The sequence below is a fragment of the Pholis gunnellus genome (assembly GCF_910591455.1).
Source record: "Pholis gunnellus genome assembly, chromosome: 13".
NCBI lineage: Eukaryota > Metazoa > Chordata > Actinopteri > Perciformes > Pholidae > Pholis > Pholis gunnellus.
This window is the reverse complement of record NC_136540.1, coordinates 7,765,118-7,784,360: the sequence shown is the minus strand read 5'-3', so window position 1 is coordinate 7,784,360 and position 19,243 is coordinate 7,765,118. Positions and strand designations below refer to the sequence as shown.

General features: G+C 41.7%; 1 protein-coding gene across 1 annotated transcript; it reads right to left on the bottom strand.

The window, feature by feature from the left end:
- Nucleotides 1–1,585: 1,585 nt before the first annotated feature.
- caln2 (calneuron 2) lies at nt 1,586–18,254 on the bottom strand (the record flags this gene model as incomplete). Its single annotated transcript, XM_079172269.1, has 5 exons — nt 18,134–18,254; nt 14,771–14,914; nt 12,686–12,798; nt 3,827–3,980; nt 1,586–1,713 (listed from the first exon to the last, which is right to left on the bottom strand). Exons 1-5 carry the CDS (start codon nt 18,249–18,251, stop codon nt 1,586–1,588), a joined length of 657 nt encoding a protein of 218 aa, XP_079028395.1. The 5' UTR covers nt 18,252–18,254.
- Nucleotides 18,255–19,243: the final 989 nt, after the last annotated feature.

Here is a 19,243-nt window from a genome sequence, read left to right as displayed (position 1 = left end):
ATAATAAAAGAAGAGGAACATGATTGTAAACTCCTACAAGGTCTTTTCCAAACATTTTCACCACAGTATGGTTTATAAAATTGTAGTGCTATCAGGTCTAAACCATAAAACATAGCTATGACGCCAAAAACTACCACAGGTACTGCAGCGGTCACCTTCTCTCTCATCCAATCCTGAGCTGCACACTGTTACGACAACACAATTTGGGTTGTGGGGGGAAACTACTTGTAGATTTGCCATTCAAAATAGTGAACGTTCACCTACACAGACCGAACTGCTCCAGTGACACTGACACAACACATGTCAAAAGCTCAAATTCAGTGGTGTTGTTCCTCCCTTCTGAACACCTTGTAAACGTGGCCGTTGAAGCGTTTGGATGCAGATCTCATTTCAACCACTAGACTGCAACCTTTTCTAAGAAAACAGCTGCTCGTACAGCATGTCAAAGCTCTACTGTATATCCCTGAATTATCTCACTAGTTTCTACCCTTCATACACTCTGCTTGAGAAAAAAAATGCATTACACACAAAAAGTACTACTATATATATATATATATATATATATATATATATATATATATATATATATATATACATATATATACATACATACAGTGAAATCCATGGGAGTTAGAGTATTGTTTGATATGGCAGTATATATACTGGCATGCTTTTTGTGCGGTCTATTTTACCACAGTTGGGCAGTATTACAATGAGATGCTGAGGTGAAATATATCTATCTGGTCCTACTAATAACCAAAACCATAGCTCCGCCTTCATACATTTTTAACCTCTCAGACAGCCTGAGCTGACATTATGTACTCTCTTACACACCCACACAAATGTCAAGGGATCATTCAATCAATCAATCAATCACTCAATCAATCAATCAATGCCAAGACTTAATAGTAGAGACAGGCGGACAGGGATGATTCTTAACTGGTTCCTCACTGAGTATTGAGTTGTGCTCCTTGTAGATACACATAAAGACTTCATGTTCCCCTAGATTAGTGGACGGAGTCGAGTATGTCGATGTTTCACAGAAGGAGTGATGTTAAAACATCACTATATGAGATGTGAGGGATTTACTTTGCATCTAAATACTGTGCCCAACATTCAGCGCCCATATTCACTCACATTTAACGCTACTTCTCTGTAAGGTAAATAATATGCATTTGTCCATAATAACCACTGTTTGATTTCCAAATTAGGAATGACTCAAAGCACCTTATAAACATTTTCGTAATTAGAAAATCAAGTTTAAAGGCCGGTCAAAATAATCCCTTCAATTTATTCTCACAGTTTTTATACAAACAGAATTATTTTCCAGTTCAGGTTCCTTGTGACCAGTGAGTCCAGTAACTCTAACGTGATGACATCTTCAATGCAAAACAAATATACCTTCATTTCTCTTCATTTCACCCACGATGTCTGCTTCTATAAGGTAAGTTCAAATTAAACTGAAAAAAACTCAACTGATTGTTTGGAGAAGTGCTCGGGTTGTGGCTGGTCCTGCTTTGGCTACAAAGACAAGATGTGAGGTCATGGCTCTTCTGTCCACTCCCCATGCTCACAGTGCATTTGGTTACTCCATGCCGTTCCGCAGCATCTGATTGGCCGCGATGAGCATGACACTGATGATGAAAGCCATAGCGAAGGCGCAGATCAGGCTTTTCCTGACGCACGTCTGTCGATTCTTCTTCTTAGGATGGACTGAGGGGGAAGAAAAGAGAAAAATAGTAGTCAGGAGTATGGTTGTTATTCTTTATCCCCAGTTTGTGCCTCTCATGTGATGGTGATTAGTTAATTAATTGATTAGTTTATTGACTACAATGTAATGATACAAAAGAAATACAAAATACAACCTTAAAGGACATGCACTTTTTGCTTTCTTGATGGAAGTTAGAGCGCAAGGCCGATACCATAAGGAGCAAGAGACCAGGAGACAGTTAGCTTAGCTTAGCATAAAGACTGGGAGCAAAGGGAAAGAGCTAGCCTGGTAACACGTTATATTTCACCCATTTAATTTGTAAAAAAACAACAACAGAGACTCCAGGAAGTCACTAGAAATAGTCCAGCACATAACCAGCTGTACATTGTAGTTTTTACACTTTGTTTTTTTTGTGGATTGAATACACAAGTTATTACATATTAAGTTGTGTACGTTAAAAAGAGCTGATAGGCAGATTCTTTGGATAGAGCCAGATACATTTCACATCAATGACCATCCTTTAACAGCGCTTGGGGTCATGATCTCTCACCCACACACAGTACGAACAGCTACCGAAGCTAACATGATGACTCCTACATACAGTACATGCAGTCAAAAGCTTTGAAAAAGCAGGTAACTGGACCTTTGAGTTAAGGTGAACACATTTTAACCAGTGTCTCAAGACGCACCTCCGAAACAAATACATGTTTTGCAGCTTATCTGTGACCCAAAAAACAAAAACAACGAATACATGAAGGGCACAAACTTGTTCAAATACTTTCTATGATGCAGCAGAAACAAAGACAAGAGGAGTGACGTGGAACTTTTCTGTTCTGCTATAGCTGTGGAGGCTAAAAGACTGTTTCCCCCCCCAAAGACAGATAGAAAAAGGAAGCGGAGCAGAGGAAGATGTGTCGTCCAACAGCAAGAGCAAGCACCAAAAGTGTCCTCCCTGTCAACCTCCTTGTCTCAGTTTGTTATATCACACGCTGCATCAATAAATCAACTCAGAGCTCTGAGTCGTGGATCTAAGAGGGACTGTGGAAGGCGTTGAAGTCCCGACGGACAGGAAGAAGATGGAAAGGAAGCACGCATGAAAGGAGGGAAGGTGAGGATGAAGAGGATTGAATGTAGGGAGTAATTCAACTGTTCCTTACAAGAGAGGCTCTTTACCTCGTCATCCCTTCTTTACTCTCCAGCTTCCTACTTCTCCTCTTTCAACGCCTTTCTAGTTTCCTCTCACTAACTCCTTCCCTCAACCCCAAAAACGTTGTGAAAAAGAATGCCAAGCCAGCAGTTCCCTGATCCCTTCTTTAGCCTCTTATCTCCTCCTTCACTGTCCCTTCTCTGCTAAGTTTCCCCATTTCCTCCCAGCTGTCTCTTTTTAGGTTTCCTTGAGACTGTACCCAATGGATTCATTAAGACTTTCCTGGTTTTCTAGCGTGTTTGATCCGTCTTTACTTTTGTACTAGTTTAACTTGTGGATGTTTCACAGCAGAAAGGCAATTTCTTGCTCTGCACCATAACTGACACAGGGTCAGATGAAACCCTCTGTGATGGATATTCATGTTGGTAGAGCAGCAGATTAAAAATGAAGAATTTCACCTTGAATATTTCCAAGGATGACTGAGAAAGTCATTTAAAAGTGTGTTAGTTAAGAAGTGTTTTTTCCACTTTATTCTTACTGAACAAAAACTTCAGAAGTTTCCGTTGCTGTGCGATCTTACTTTCTTCTTGCCATCACACTCCACAATATTTTTTCTTCAGTATTTCCCTCTGCCTCTGTTGTATCTCCTGGTCACCAACAAGTAGTTACAACTTGTGGTAACTGCAATTGTGTTTGTGTCCTGATTGGACAAACGAGAGATAACACTAGTGAGCTTTAGAAGTGCTTATAGTTGAATGTTTGAACTTTGCAGGGCCAGACGAGCTGTGACTAGTCATGTCGGCCGATGTCTTGTAGGGAGGGTATTTTGCTTCATTTTGCCCCAACCAATAAGTAGTGACATATCTCCCCCCATGGACGTCATTTTTAGTTAATGCAAACTCCAAGTATATACCTTATAAACCTGTATATTTACAAAAGCAAAGTTTCCACGAGAACAGCTTCCTCACCTCCCTCATACTCAGGGCAGTTCCCTGAGTTTTCATTGAGGCTCTCCTCCTCGGTGATGATGATGTTCTCAATGTCCTTCATTGTCAGGTGGTCCCGGAAGGCGTGGAACAGCACCTGCTTCAGCTCATCCAGAGACAGCTGCTGCATGTCAAACTGCAGGGGGGAAAGGCGATCAATGCAGAGACACAGTCATCCACAAACTGGCGTTATGAGGGCAGATAAATACAGAAGATACGAATGAGTCATGAAATGTATAAGCTGCACACATTTATGACATGTATGAGTTTGTGTTTTCTTGCCGAAATGTGTAATTTACAGTATGAACGTTGGAAAGGTGTCAGTTGTAATGTAACGGCAGCATGATGCCTAGCATTACTGGTGCATTTTTGGGTGCCTGAATCAGTATGCAAACCAGTGTGTGTGTGTGTGTGTGCGCATTGATAAAGGAAAATAAATGTATGCAAGCCCAATTTGTTTAATGGATGTTTCAGTGGCAAAGGACAGACAGGCACATTTACGCCCCTTTATTAAGTGGTTGTATTCTCAGTTCACGTTTGTGTTTAAAATGATTAACGGGCTCTGACACCAATTCCTGACTCGAAGTCTGAATCTTAGCCTCTGTCCTATTCCCTGTCTGCCTTTCCAAACCCCCCCCCCCCCCCCACCCCCCACACACACACACACAGCTGATACCCTCTAAAACCCATAGACACAATTGAACACACCATCCTCAAACCCACTAGTATCTATGTCAAGATTATTTACCTCAGTGACAGTCTCAAATACAATCAGTCGCTTGGTTTAGCACAACAGATGGACATACTGAGGCAGGCGAAGCATAGAGGAAGAAATGGGGTTTCATATCGAGAGGGAGAGAAAGAGATACGTACTGTGAGATGAAAATAGGAAAGTATGGTGTGGTCAGAGCAAATGAGGCGAAAGAAGTAGTGGGAGACACAGATGGAGAAAACAGAACTGGTAGACAAATTGTGGTAGAGACGTAAAAGAGTTGTGATGGTGATGAGATGTTCATTTCAAGAGGGAACGGTATTCTCATGCTCGCTAAAACCGGTTTTAATAGGTTAAAACAGCATCTTTTATGTTCAACCGCCTTAGATAAAACATCAGATGTTGTTTACCAAAGGACAATCAGCTGATAGGACTGGGCATCGAACCTCAATATTGGCACTGAATGAAATTACTGAAACTTGACCTTGAATGCTTGGTCAGATTTGTAGTTTCATTCAAAGGAATAGTTTGACATTTTGGGAAAGCTGCAGAGCTGAATAGCTCTCTTGCTGAGAGTTAGATGATTAGATTGATGCCACTCTTATATTTGTCCGTTGAAATATGAAGCATTAGACCGAAGCTCAACCACTGGAAATACTCCACAGTTCTGATGTGACTGATGCTATTGCAGCATCTACGCTAACACACACATTTTATACATGCATTAAAGTTGGAATACTGAGTCTGTTTTGTAATGTATTTTGCATGTCTGCTGATGTGCGCATATGCAGTCAGAAGGCACTGCAAATGTGTATTAATTGCAATCATTCATACTGCTTTTTCAGGTGATTTACACCGTAATTATGGAAACATGCCTGTGGATGCACACACATGTACATCACAAACAAAAAATAACAGCAAACCTGGGACATTTCAGTAAATAGAAAAATAATTTCACTCGTACATAAACAGACACACTCATGAAATCATTCTGGTGTTGATGCAACGTGTTTTTGTTTACTCTTCCCTCTGTCACATGCAGAACACTCCATTTGGTAACTACAGTAAATAGAAAAACAAAAAACAAAAGAGCCTAGCATCAATATTATTCTCAATTTGGCAAACTTGGATCGAACCAAAAGTATCCCTTTTCTCTTTGTTTTCAAAGGGCTCGGTTTCACGAGCAGGCCTTTTTTGAATAGCAAACAAGCAAAAGTGACAGAAGAAGATGAAGATAGAAAAGTTGTCTGACACAGCAAAGACGGTTAAAAGTTGCTGCATCATAAATGATATGCACCTTTGCCAAAATCCAAAATGTAATTGTTGCATGCTGTTGTCCATGGACTAACAAGAGACAAAAAAAAAAAACTTAATCTCAGATTAATCTTCAAAATGGGCCTACAATTTTAATGCTAATGTTTTTGTTGTTGTTTTGTCTTTGTTTAAGTTATTCTATTGCATATGTGATTACACCTTGAATTTATACAGTAAAACAAAAATACGGATTGAATGTTTAACTGCTCTGACTCATGTAACCTTGTGTGGCCCTCCAGGGCAGAGAAACAGGGAGCGGTTGGAGGGCCTGAGCTGCCTGAGCTGCTCACCTTCTTGCCAAAGCAATCTCTGAGTTGAACGGATGCTGGAGGAACAACTCTTTGGACTGCAGCCGTAGGACAGACAACATGACAGCTCAGAGCAGGAGCACGGAGTATGTGCAATGTTCCTATCTGTCTGTCGACTGGTGAAAAGGCCACAGTGGAAAAGCTACCTGTTACAACCAACAGAGTGATATCTGGTCTCTGAAGGACATTCACAGCCACAGAGAGAAAAACAAGTTTGTAGAACTTGGCTGGCAGCCAACCACTATATATCACTGCTGTTGTCCTGAGGACGCTCGTTGGACTACTTTCTTCACTAAGTGATCCTGGACAACCAGTATCATGAAGCTGGTTATCACCTGTCACTGTAAACACCCGGGTTTCCAGCTACGAGCAGAAGAGGCGGGTAGCTAACCGCTACAAGCTACATAATCAGAAACATGAATGAGGTATTGAGATAAGATATAGCGGTCAGGTGATTGTGCAGCGACAATTAAAAGTCATATTAGACAAAAGTAAAATGCAAAAAACTAGAAAATAATAATAAGCTTTAGAAAAATAAGAAATCATCTCCAACTCTTACTCACTCACTCTCTCGCTCACTCAGCCAGAATGAGGGTATTGTCCTTGGCGAGCAGTGACTGGTGACATACCGAAGGAGCCAGGACGCATCAATCAGAAGAACAGGTGCTTACACTCCGTCCCTCCCGTCTAATCCTTCCTGCCCTCCTACAGAACAAGCTTGTTTCGCCAGTCGTCCACCTGCTTTGTCTTCTGACCCTTCACTAAAAAGTCACCCAGAGTGACAACCTGCAAGCGTTGTTTCTTTTATTCTGTACTCCTTTTGTCTTGTTTTTTTGTCTCACAGCAGTGCTGTCAGGGTTAGCTGGCACGTTCAAGTGAAGTTTCACACACACACACACACACACACACACACACACACACACACACACACACACACACACACACACACACACACACACACACACACACACACACACACACACACACACACACACAGAGTGATGAAAAGGGGATGCAAAGACCCAAGAGTCTTTCACCGAATGAAGTAAAACATGTAATTATAATAATAACAGCAATTAACTTTATTTGTATAGCACCTTTCATACAAGATTTGCAGACCAAAGCGCTTCACACATAAAACAGGGAAAATAAGATGGAAAATAAAAAATACATGATCAAATTAAGATAAGAGGAAAGCAAGATGAAATAGAAAATGATAGAATGCATAACATAAGATGGAAAATAAAATCCCCAATAATAATATTGAAATCAGTACCCATACATGCAGCAACACTGCAGCAGCATCAAAAGCTCTTCATTATCTTCTATTCTGTTCTTTTCTTGCTGCAGTGGTGGATATTTGAATTTTGAAGACAAAAACTGTGTTGTGCCTTGAGAGCACTCTCTGCCAATCGGTGCCTTGGTCTCTGAGGCTATAAATAACACACAACAGAAGCTTTCCCCATGGACACAGACTCACCACAGGTCTTGATTACACTGAATTTATTATTTTTCGACTGCCTCAGATCGTCTTCCCTAGGGTGTAACCTCACGGTGGGTCTTAGCTGTGTCGGGCACAACCCAAAGTTTACTAAGAAACCACCCTCTCGGTGAAGCTGTGAGGTTTACCAAACACGCCAGCAGTCATATCGTCTCAAATCTAATGGCCGACCACTAACCACTGTTTTTATTTTCATGTATTTTGCATGCCTGCTTCCAGCTTTACGACAAGAGGAGGCGGGTTTTAACCGCTACGTTACGCCACATAATCACATACACGGATGAAGTATTGAGATTGGATAAAACGGTCAGGTGATAGTAAAGCGTCAGTAGAAAGTGTTAGTTCAGGTAAAATGTAATCACAAAACTAGATAATAATAATAAGCTAGAAATAATGTCCAACTCTCTCTCACTCAATCATAGGATTTCGTCCTACGTGAGCAGTGACCGGTGACATACTGAAGGAGCCAGGACACATCAATCAGAAGAACAGGTGCTTACACTCCGTCCCGTGACAACCTTCAAGCATTGTTTCTTTTATTCTGTACTCTTTTTGTCTTATTGTTCTGTCTCGGGGTTGGGTGGCACCTTCAAGTTCAGGTTTCTGTCTCACAATGCAAACACAAAGATGCACACATGTCTTTTCCTGTATGTGCACAGATACAAACATGTAGGTGACAGATCTTAGCATAACATTCGAGGTGAGGTAAGTTATTTTTAACAAAGTAAGCAGGGGCTACAGTCAACCACAAATGAATAATGCATGAATAAGATCCACAGAAACAAAATCAGTCACAATTCAATGTGATGAAAAATATTCCACGTTCGAGGCACTAAAACCAAAGAGGCCCTATCCCAGTCACTGTTTATATACTAGTGTTAAAATAATTGCACTCACGGTACCGCACTATGGATGAAACCATCCACCAAATGGCAGTTATTATATAATGTTTTTCACTCTACATTTGGCATCACCGGTCGTCAGTATGAACACTGCAGACTGTCTCAACAGATGCAGACGTCAGCGATAAGCCTGTCACTGTCCGTCTATTTCATTCTCTTCAGTTTCTGTTTTCATCAATACTGACAGGTAGTCGACCAAAAAGAAACTAATAAAACATGTAACTAACTTGATAAAACTTTAACTTTTGACACAAATGAGTGCAGACTGGATGTTCACAAGTTAAAAGAGTCTGTCATTCTATTTTCACACTGAGTAGATAAAGGGACAATTGGCTGCTTGGAGAGACTGTCCTCACCCAAAATAAATGTCATTGTAGATTTTTGAAGTGCTGGAAGGTGCCTAGGAACCGAGACTGTGCGTATTTTGATTGCCTCTCAACAGCTCTCAACACATCGACGGTGAGCCGGCAGCTCATAGCTAAACGTGCTATAACAGTGCAAACAACCAGCTAATAATGTCCAACCAGGGGCGGCGTTGTCAGCTGTAACCGCCGTATGAAAGTAGCGCAAAGCAAGGAGAAAATGGGATTGCAACACACAGAGAGGGAGAGCAACTTCATTCTCCTCTCTCATTTTTGTGTCTAAGGGACTACTGGCGACAGTCATTTTTTAAATTGGTCCAGTATTGAGGGAAAACACTGCAGCCAGCAGCTGCTAAACATGATGCAATGTAAACTCTTGGGGCCACTCCTCATCGTCAATTAACGTCAACTAAAAGTGTTTGTTTTAGCCACTGCAGGCTCAGGTTGTTATTAGAAGTTCCTGACATTTAAGAAAGGACCCTACAGAGAAATAAAACTGTTTTCTTTGCCTTTGACTTCCTGTTTGTTATTGTCATGTGCCCTGTTGCCCAAAGACAACGATGGAAACGTAAGTGACAGTTGGAGAGAGGAGTCTTGTGTTGTCAGAGTTTGTGCAGAAAGAGGAGCTAGTTTGTTATCTGAAAGTGGTTCAATGTTCAGCTGATTTCGACAATTCTCCAAGCGAGACACACAATAACAAACAGACAGGATCAAGTGAAAGATAAAGAAAATAGTCTTATTTCTCTTTAGGGTCGTTTCCATAATGCTGTCAACCACTAAAAATAAAAATCAGAGATTGTCAGTGGCAAAAACAAGCACTTCTAGTGAAAGCATACGGTATATCGCAGCATCAGCCGGCTTTAACGAGGGGCAACTAACCGGCTCTGCACCGTAGACTCTCATGGTGTTTTAGATGTTCCTCATTTTCAGGGTTGTTTTGTGGATTTCAAGCTAGTCATGGTTAAGCGTTGTGTAATAGTGATACTTGTTACCCGGAGAGGTTGGTAGAAGATAAACAGTTCTAAAACAGTACGTTTCTACTTAAAATCTTGTGACGCTAACAATAGCAGATGATGTTCATTATTAACATCATGAACAAGTGTCAGCACGTCTATGCGATGCTAGCTACTGAAGGTTTACTGAATGTACACACATGCTGCTTTTTCTTTTTAACGATTGTAACACTGAATACAGACCTACCTGACATGGAAAGATCGGAATTTAAAAATACCAAAGTTTCCTCTACAGCTTGAACTAAGAGACCGGTTAACTTAGCTTAGCATAAAGAGTTGAAACAGTACTATTGCTACCATGGTGGCAGTAATATCCTGGAGTCATGACGGCGGAGACTCCAACAATTCACTGCACCTGCACAAGAAATAGTCCTGCACATAAAACAACAGCTTTGTTTTTTTACACTACACTTTTTTACCCAATATATAACATGTTAATTAATGAGCTTTAGAGGTAAGTTAACCGGCTGCTGGTAGTAGCTTTATATTTGATGAACAGATGTGAGAATTGTATCAATCTTGCTTATATCAAGTGCATGTCCCAAAAAGTTGAACTACTCTTTTACAAAGTAGTTTTAGTTGCATAAAATCAAGCGTATAGCCAACAAAACACTACAGCACGTACCGTTTTCAAAGTGGGCACTTGTAAGGTTGAATAGTGTTTCACTGCCCTCTCACGTTGAGCAAATGTGAGAAATGATACTTCTAAAGGTCAGCAATACCCTAATCCTAACCCGCAGAAAGATATTGGCTCAAAGGATAGTAGTTGTTTTCCATCTGTAGGCACTGCAGCTTCATTTGGCAGGCAGGATGCTGACTTTTTCATTTACCGTCAGCACAGATATCTAAATCTCCCCGGCAGCTGTTATTCAGACCATGCTACAGAAAAACAAAACAGTTTTTCAGATATTTCACCTGTACACTCAATCAAACAACAGGATACAATCACCTTGAATCACACAAAATGTAATTACACTCAAAAACTACCAACTCCAGTCCCTACGAAGAAGTCAATCATTATACATCTCACTGTGAGGGGATATTATCTGAACATTGTAAACTGAGTCATTATGGCCCACCATGATGGGCCTCCTTCTCCTCCATCCCTCTCTTTTTAATACAATGACACTCCCTCTCTTCCTGTCTCCCTCTGAGGTCTGTGAAATATAAACAGACACACAAAACACACACACAAAACACAGCTCTCACCGTCCCCAGAGACGCACTTCCTCCCACCATTTCATCCCCTCCTCCTCCTCTCTCTTCCTATATTCTTTCGCTCTGCTTTAATTTCTCCCTCTCTCTCCGATCCTGCTTTTCTCTTCTTTCCGTCTCTCATTTCTCCTTCCTCTTCTTCCTGTTTTCTTTTAATCCATCTTCCTCTTTGTGGGACGTGAATATTTTAAATCAACCCTGAGACGAACACTGTCTGCGACCTTCATGAATCACGGGCTCTTCTCATACCTCTTCTTTCATTCTTTCCGACTCTCCTCCTTTGTGATTTTCCTTTATATTCCTGTATCGTTATGTGGGGCACCCCCCCCCCCCCCCCCCCCTTCTCCCCTTCACCAACACCACCCTCCCCATCCTCACATATTGTCCATCTCGTCTCTCTATTCTCTCATCTTTCAGCCTTGCTGGCTGGCACGCTGAAGTCCGTCTTGCTCCATCCCTCCTTCAGATGCAATGTGTCACATTTATAAAAGGTGTTCCATTTCACACGATTCAGAAAGAAATTGTGTTGGTGTTAAAATCTTAAGTTTCCAACATGTGAATGGCATAGATAGTTGTTGTTGTTGATGTTTGTTTTTTTTCTGAGGTGATTGCACAATAAAAAGCTAAGATAAAAAAACTCTATGTAAATGTGGTCCAGTATATGTTTGTAACCTGAAACACACAAACACACCTCCTCATTTTAGTGAGTCACCCTCTAAATGTTTCTCCTCTCATTTGACTCAAGGAAAGCAGAGAACTGCTTCCTGAGAGCTGTCTGCTCAACCAGCCGTCCTCACACTCAACCCCCCCCCCCCCCCCCTCTACACACACAAACACACACTCAAAACCCTGCACTTTTCATTATTGTCGCATGTCTTACCTAAGAGGCAAAAAAGCACTTTGAGAGCAGCAAATTTTCTGTCAGGAGAAATTTTCAAAAACAAAGCAAGCACGTTCAAAAGCATGCAGATGAGTTGCAGCCTTAATAACCACTGAGACAAGTTTGGACACTTGAAAGCACACGAGCTCAGACTTTCCTCATACTGGGTCACGTCCCTGACATCTTTATTATGGAAATACCCTCTGCAACACTGTGGATGATAAACACACACCCAACCCCAAAAACATACACACATACTCACAAAAAGAAACACACTTTAATGCTCAGCAGGTATCTTTTCCTTCGAGGCCCTGAGTCGAAAGAAGAAAAAAAGTCTCTGTTTTTGTCAGAGAACAGAAGAACGGTGTGGGGGGGCCTGAGAGTGTTTGTGTTTGTGTGTGTGTGTGTGTGTGTGAGCATTTTTGCTCTTAAGTAAGTGCGTGCCTTTGGAGAGTCCCTCAGACACTATAGGGTCTTCTTAAGGATGTAAGACTTGACCTGACTGCTGACATACGCAGTGAGAGGGGAGGCAGAGTTAGAAAAGGAGCCGTAAAGGACGTAACTCATAAGTGATAGGGATTGTGAGTGATGAGAAACTCCAGCGTAGGGAGGAGGAGAAGGTTTTGTCTTTCACCTGCCAGAAGATGTTGTCAATGGTGTTGCCCAGGAATCCTTCTCTGTTGTCAGATGACAGCAGTTTGGGCCCCAGTATCGTCATGAACTCCTCAAAGTCCACCTGGCCGTCCCCTGCAGACACACACACACACACACACACACACACACACACACACAGACAGGCAGAGAGACATACCGGGACAGAAAATCAGAAACACAGACAGGAACGCTGGCAGAAAAGAGCTAAATAATGCATTTCATGCTGAAGTTTATTCGCTTGCCGAAACAAAGAAAAGCGCCCTGAGATAGATCAACAGATGGATGTTCCCTCATGCATCATCAGCACTAATTCACCTTTCAAATAAGGTGTGTGCACCTATGCAAAGTCGTGCCTGTGTGAGTCTGGATGGGAGCGATTGTAGATAGCGTTTATAGATTTATTTTGTGTTGAAGTGACATTTTGCAATTTTAAATTCAAAGGACACAACTTGTGTTTGCATTTTGTATTCTACTGCTGCACGTTGTTTGAGATAACAATCAACAGCCAGCGACCCGTGGAATTAATACTCAGTGAACATCCCCACAACAGAGTTACTACATAAACAACTTATACTCGGTATCGCCGATATTGATGTTGCCACCCTTCTATTTATTGTTGGCAATAAGTAGCTTATTAGAATAATTACATGCAGTCTGTACACGTCTCAGTGCTGCTGTGCTAGTATTGGTAGTGAGATACTTTATTGTATGGGTCTGTAATTTCTGAATAATTTCCAAGAACTTCTCTTGAATGAACCATGTAATTTGGTGCTAATTACAAGAGAAATAGAGACAATATTCAATCGGTACACTTCTAATCTATTATAATTAGTCTTCTAGTTAGTGTACAGCAGGCCAGCTGAACAGACGGAAATGTGAAATGTATCCACAGGCAAGCATGCAATTCAACATGTAAGGAGAATTAAGTTTTCGATAATATTTAGGTGGGTTTCATTTTAGATGTTCTTTCCAGGAAATTCATTTTTTTCCCCACAATTAGTGCCAACTTACACAGTTCTTTGTAGGAAATGTCTTGTAAATGATCAAGAAATGACTTGGAAATTGCAGACCTGTAAAATGAAGCGTTACCTTGTAATACAATATTATTATTATTACAAACAGCATCAGTTCTCTGTTCTGACTGCAGCTTTAAATTAGCATAATATAATCTTGTGTTTTAAGACGACCTTTCCTTAAACCTTAGGGAGGGATAAAAATATAACGCAAGAGATCAGTGGATTAAGATTTCTGAAGCAAGGATTTAATGACGTAAAATTAATCATCTGAAGGACTGTGCAGGTTGTCTATGTCCTGATAATAATTGACATTCTTGAACTAATGGTGCTGCGACCGCTTTCAGTGCTTTATTAGCGCCATCTTGGAGATGATATAAGTCAGAGGTAGAGGATTTCAAAATAGATACCGTCTCCTCTCAGAACAAATGGCAGCGCTGCTTTCAGATGGTCAGACTCATGGAGGCAAAAGCAAAAAGCTTTTAGCTTTGACATTTGATATTTACCGCAAGCTGTGAATCAAGAGCAGGCAAAAAAGAACCAGATGAAAGATTGACTAGCTTGTTTGTGATTCAGGGACTACTTTGGGCTAATTGCAATCCTCTGTGGATTTACAAGCACAGCTGGATTTTAAGGAGCAGCAGCAGACAGGTTCTCTCTTTATTGTCTCCAGGGGAATTTATTTTTGACAATTGTCCACCTGCTGCTATTAAGGCAGTTTAGAAACTGTTTTGCTGGGACATTTAGAAGGTGACAGTAACACAGAATATCTCATTTTGCCTCAAGCAATTAGTAGAGGCATTAAAATTCAACACAGAAAATATTTATACTTGTATTTATCATACTGTAATATAGACACAGCAACTAAAACAAACATTATACACATGCAGTATATATTGAACAGACTTTTGTGAAAAGGCTCACTCTGTGTGTTTGTGTGCTCTGTGCATGAGCCCGTGTGTGTGTGTGTGTGTGTGTGTGTGTGTGTGTGTGTGTGTGTGTGTGTGTGTGTGTGTGTGTGTGTGTGTGTGTGTCCTTATGTAGTGCCTCACCATCCATATCCAGTCTCTGCATGATGATGGCCAGCTCCACTTCGCTGGGCATGTAACCCAGGGAGCGCATGGCCATGCCCAGCTCTTGTTTGGAGATGAAACCATTCCCATCACGATCCAAAACACGAAACGCCTCACGGATCTCTGCACGATAAAACGAACAAGATATCACTGTGTTGTCAGTCTGCCTGCCTGACATATCATTTATTTTCCTCTCTGGAGAAAATGTGTTTCAATGACCGATTTACTTGCTGTATAGGATTGAAGATTTATTTTGGATCTTAACAAGTTGTAATTGCTTAAAGTCTTACACATCGTAACAGTGAGTCATCAGGTGATGTAAATGAAATGAGTGATTAACAGATTTAACAGGTCTGTATACACGGTGCTGAAATGTGCTTCCCTGGTGCTGATTACAGGCTTTCCCATTAACTGAAAGTGCTGCATCCTTTAACTCAGGCAAGTCAAGGTGATGATGTCTCCCGCTCTCCCTCCCTGCAGTTCCCCCTCTCACTCTCTCTTTCCTTGTCTCTCTTACATCTTTATATACTTATTGTATTTTACAAACCCCGAGGGGTCTGTATCAATCCCTCGACAGAGCACAATCTCCACCAGCACTGCCAAGAGCATTTCCGATTCTCTCCTCCCACATAAAAGGCTTCCTAACTTGAAATTGTCAGTAAAGGCACACAACTCATGAGGCATCTATCTGTTCGTGCAGCAGAATTACTCAAACCTCTGAGGACCTTCTTAGAAAATACCCTGGTCAATCTCCGGCTAATTACCTGTCCATCAGTTGGCACTTTCTGAGCGGAGGTGGAGCTTTGGGCTGGGGTGGAGGTGGTCAAATGTATCGACTTTATGAAGACAGCAGAGACAGGACAGACTTTGCAAGTCTTTATTCAGCATCTTTGCACGGGCGAGCATTTTCCTGTGGATCTCTACACTTCAGGGGTGGGAGAAGCTGTCATTTCAGCAAGCATTCACCATTTGTGCAGATCTTTGCAGAGAAACACAACTGAGAAGAGTAATAGCATGCTGCATGAAGGAATTTAAATCAGAATTTTCCCAAGACTAATCTTTATTCCTAACTTAAACAATGCATTTTATATGAAGTTTGTCTCCCTCAGGCCATGTGTCAGTAATATTCTCGTCCTGACATGCTGCTCCTTCCTTCCTCTGTGTAATAAGTCAGTTTTAGATCTGCCTCCAATGACTGCCTTTACTCTGTCAGCTGCGTGAGACCCGAAGTTCAGTCGCAGCCCCCATATAAGCCTGTAAACATCCCCAACGGCTGATAACTAGACTCGAGCGCCAAGCCACTGCCTCTAAAGTGAGAATCAGAGGCCAGGGATTGGGAATGCGGGCGAGTGTGCAGCCTCCCAAAACAAAGTGAGACGTATTTGTATGCAGCTCAACAGTGAAGAGCACATTTTCAATCAGGTACGAATGAGCTGGTCGTGGACATATTACAGCGCAATACCTTTGTGTGTGTTTGTATCAGCACGCGGCCCTGCCTGTGTGCGGCGGTGTATTACGAATTCAACCCCCCAGGATTGTACATGTTCTCACTGTGATTGATGAAATGCCTCAAAACCAGAGAAAAGGATAGCGCCGATCCAACACAGGGGTGATTAACTAGCCTTCTATCTGCGCTAACAGATGATAGAAGAACCTCCAACATCTCTCTGAAGTGGGATTAGGAGTTTTCAAAAGCTGGAAGCAAACGCCCCGGATATTTTGTCCACATCAAACAGTCCAATTGGTTGCTTTGGATCTGTGGTTGACAGGGCTTAGATAATGCCTCATCATGATGTCTGGAGCCTAAGAGTCCAAATTTAATTTACCTAATAGCTCTGCACAGCTCCAAACTATCTTAACCTTCTCGCTGCCCTTGACAATCCAAACTGACAGAGACTGATGATGGTGAGACATTTCAGTCACTGTACCAGCTCTGCTTTCATCACACCAAAGCAACTGTTTTAGTGAACTGGGTTGAGTCGAGCTGTGCACAAGGGACATTGGATTAAAAGATTTATGCAACAAAGTACTTCATACCAAAGCTCATTCGAGCAAACTACAATAGGCCACATGTATAAACACAAACAAACAGCCTCAGTCAGAAACAAACTCATGCTCTTTGCCCGCGTTCAGTGTCAGGGTTAGCTATTTCTTTCCCTCCAAAGCAACCCATGTGAGAAACATATCCACTCATTGCAGTGAAGAAGTCTTTGTTTTGTGCAAATGGAACATGTGAGGTTATGTCATAGTCGATAATCAGGACCTAAATGTAATGACATGCAGTACGCTTCAGAATCCTTCAGCCTAAACCTGCAGTTGGTTACTACTTGGGTAACACAGATTTGATACCACTATATTTGGAGGTAACACTGAAAGTGAGTACATCTGTAATGCTGCTGCTAATAATCGAATGCTAATGCACAGGAAAACTGTGAGTGCACACCATAGGCTGTGGTGCACACAACTACGCCAGGTACTGTCAGTCAAAGATGAAGTCTGTCTGTACAGTTTGAGTTTGTTATTTCACTACATCCGCCTTTGTCTTCTCCTCATGATGAATTGGACTAACCTTGTTTACAACTTGCCTGTTGTCGAATCGATCATGCTTGTAGCCCCGATGCCACATTCAAGATCTCAGGAATTACTAGTACAACGTTATCATAGCTGATACAATCAATGTCCAGAGCTACGAAAATAAAACCCATGTTGTAATAAACCATAGTTTTCCTTCAATCATAAGGGTGTTGTTTCAGAAAAACACGATGCCTTTTCGATGCAATCATATTGAGACATTTTGGTAAACTTTGGACTTATTGGGCCCAACCTAAGGGCTCTTGCATTGACTGTAGAATAACATACTTGTGTAAGGCTGCATTCAATACTGGGGATTTCACCTATGATTTTGGTTGTTTACAGACAAAACACATGGCTGTGCTTTACCTCAAATTGTCAAAGTGCAGTTGTGTTTTCATACAATCTATTTACCAAACAGATCTTTTTGTGCACTGTTTATGCAATCTTCCCGCAAAATGGATTGAAAACTTGAATGTAAAATATAATATCAATACACTACTTCAGGCATGGTCATATAGATCTTATTTCTGTCATTCTGAGTTCTGTGACTGATTTTCATTCAAAAGCACCATAATTAGAAACCAATGCATCCAGTCAAGCTCTGACAAAATGGCTAAATGGAAAACTGTTCCCCAGGAGAATTGAGGCATTGTAACTGCATTGTTCCAGTAGTGAAACATTAATTACTAGTATACCTCACACTCTATTCAGCAGCCTCACCACCTCCCAACCCTCTCTCTCTCTCTCTCTCTCTGTAAGCACACTCACCTCCCAGCTCCTCTGTGGAGATGCTGTTGAGCTGGAAGGCTTCGCTGCCCTCCGTCAGGGAGCCGCTCAGGTAGTTGTCTGGATAGAGCAGGCCCGCCCGTACATGGTGGAATGGCATCTTCTCCCTGCAAAGTAAACACACATACAATCTAAATACACTTTGCATGTGCATGTGCATGTGTGTGTGTGTGTGTGCGTGTGTGTGTGTGTGTGTGTGTGTGTGTGTGTGTGTGTGTGTGTGTGTGTGTGTGTGTGTGTGTGTGTGTGTGTGTGTGTGAGCGAGCGAGAAAACTACAAGTAAGACGGATTTGAGTCTCAGTGTGTGCATGTGTATTCAAAACCTGACTACCAGCACGGTCATGAGCCCTTTTTAGAAACACAAGCTCCTGTGAGGAACAGTGTTCCTTCCACTCTGCTAATTCTCATTCCTGGGAGAAACCGCTGTCTCCTCATGGCAGAATCACAGTGACAAATTATGTAATCACATTATAATTCAATGGATTCACAAAAAAAACAAATCCACTGTTGTTCATTGTTCTGGTAAAATACCATCATCTCTAATTCAGGAACTCTGAATTATCTAGCAATCATTCTCTTGCTGTCTTTGTTTTGCTGGTTCTTTGTTCACAAAAAGTACTAGGGTCCTGTCATTCCCTATTGTTTCCTTTAACCCCGCATTGACACCTAACACCTCACCTAGAGACCTCGGGGCTTGACAGGGCATCAATCAGCCACAACCGCTGCCGTCGTATGATCAGAGTGAAGCGCTGCTTTGATTCATGACAGTTGCCCCTCTGAGGGCTTTCCCTGTGTAATATTTGACACTGGCGATATGCTTCATGCAATATTCCTGCCAATAGTACATGATGAACTGTTGAGGTGAGCGATCGAAAGAAAGTTACAGAGGGAGGAAGAGATAGAGATCCCGAGAGCATTTTGTGAGTGTGTCAGTGCCAGACAGGACAGAAAGAGATAGAAGTCTCGCTCTCTGGAAACATGGCCCTCTCCTCTCCTCTCCTCTCCTCTCCTTTCCTTTCCTTTCCTTTCATTTCCTTTCCTTTCCTTTCCTCTCCTCTCCTCTCCTCTCCTCTCCTCGACTTGTTTTGCAAC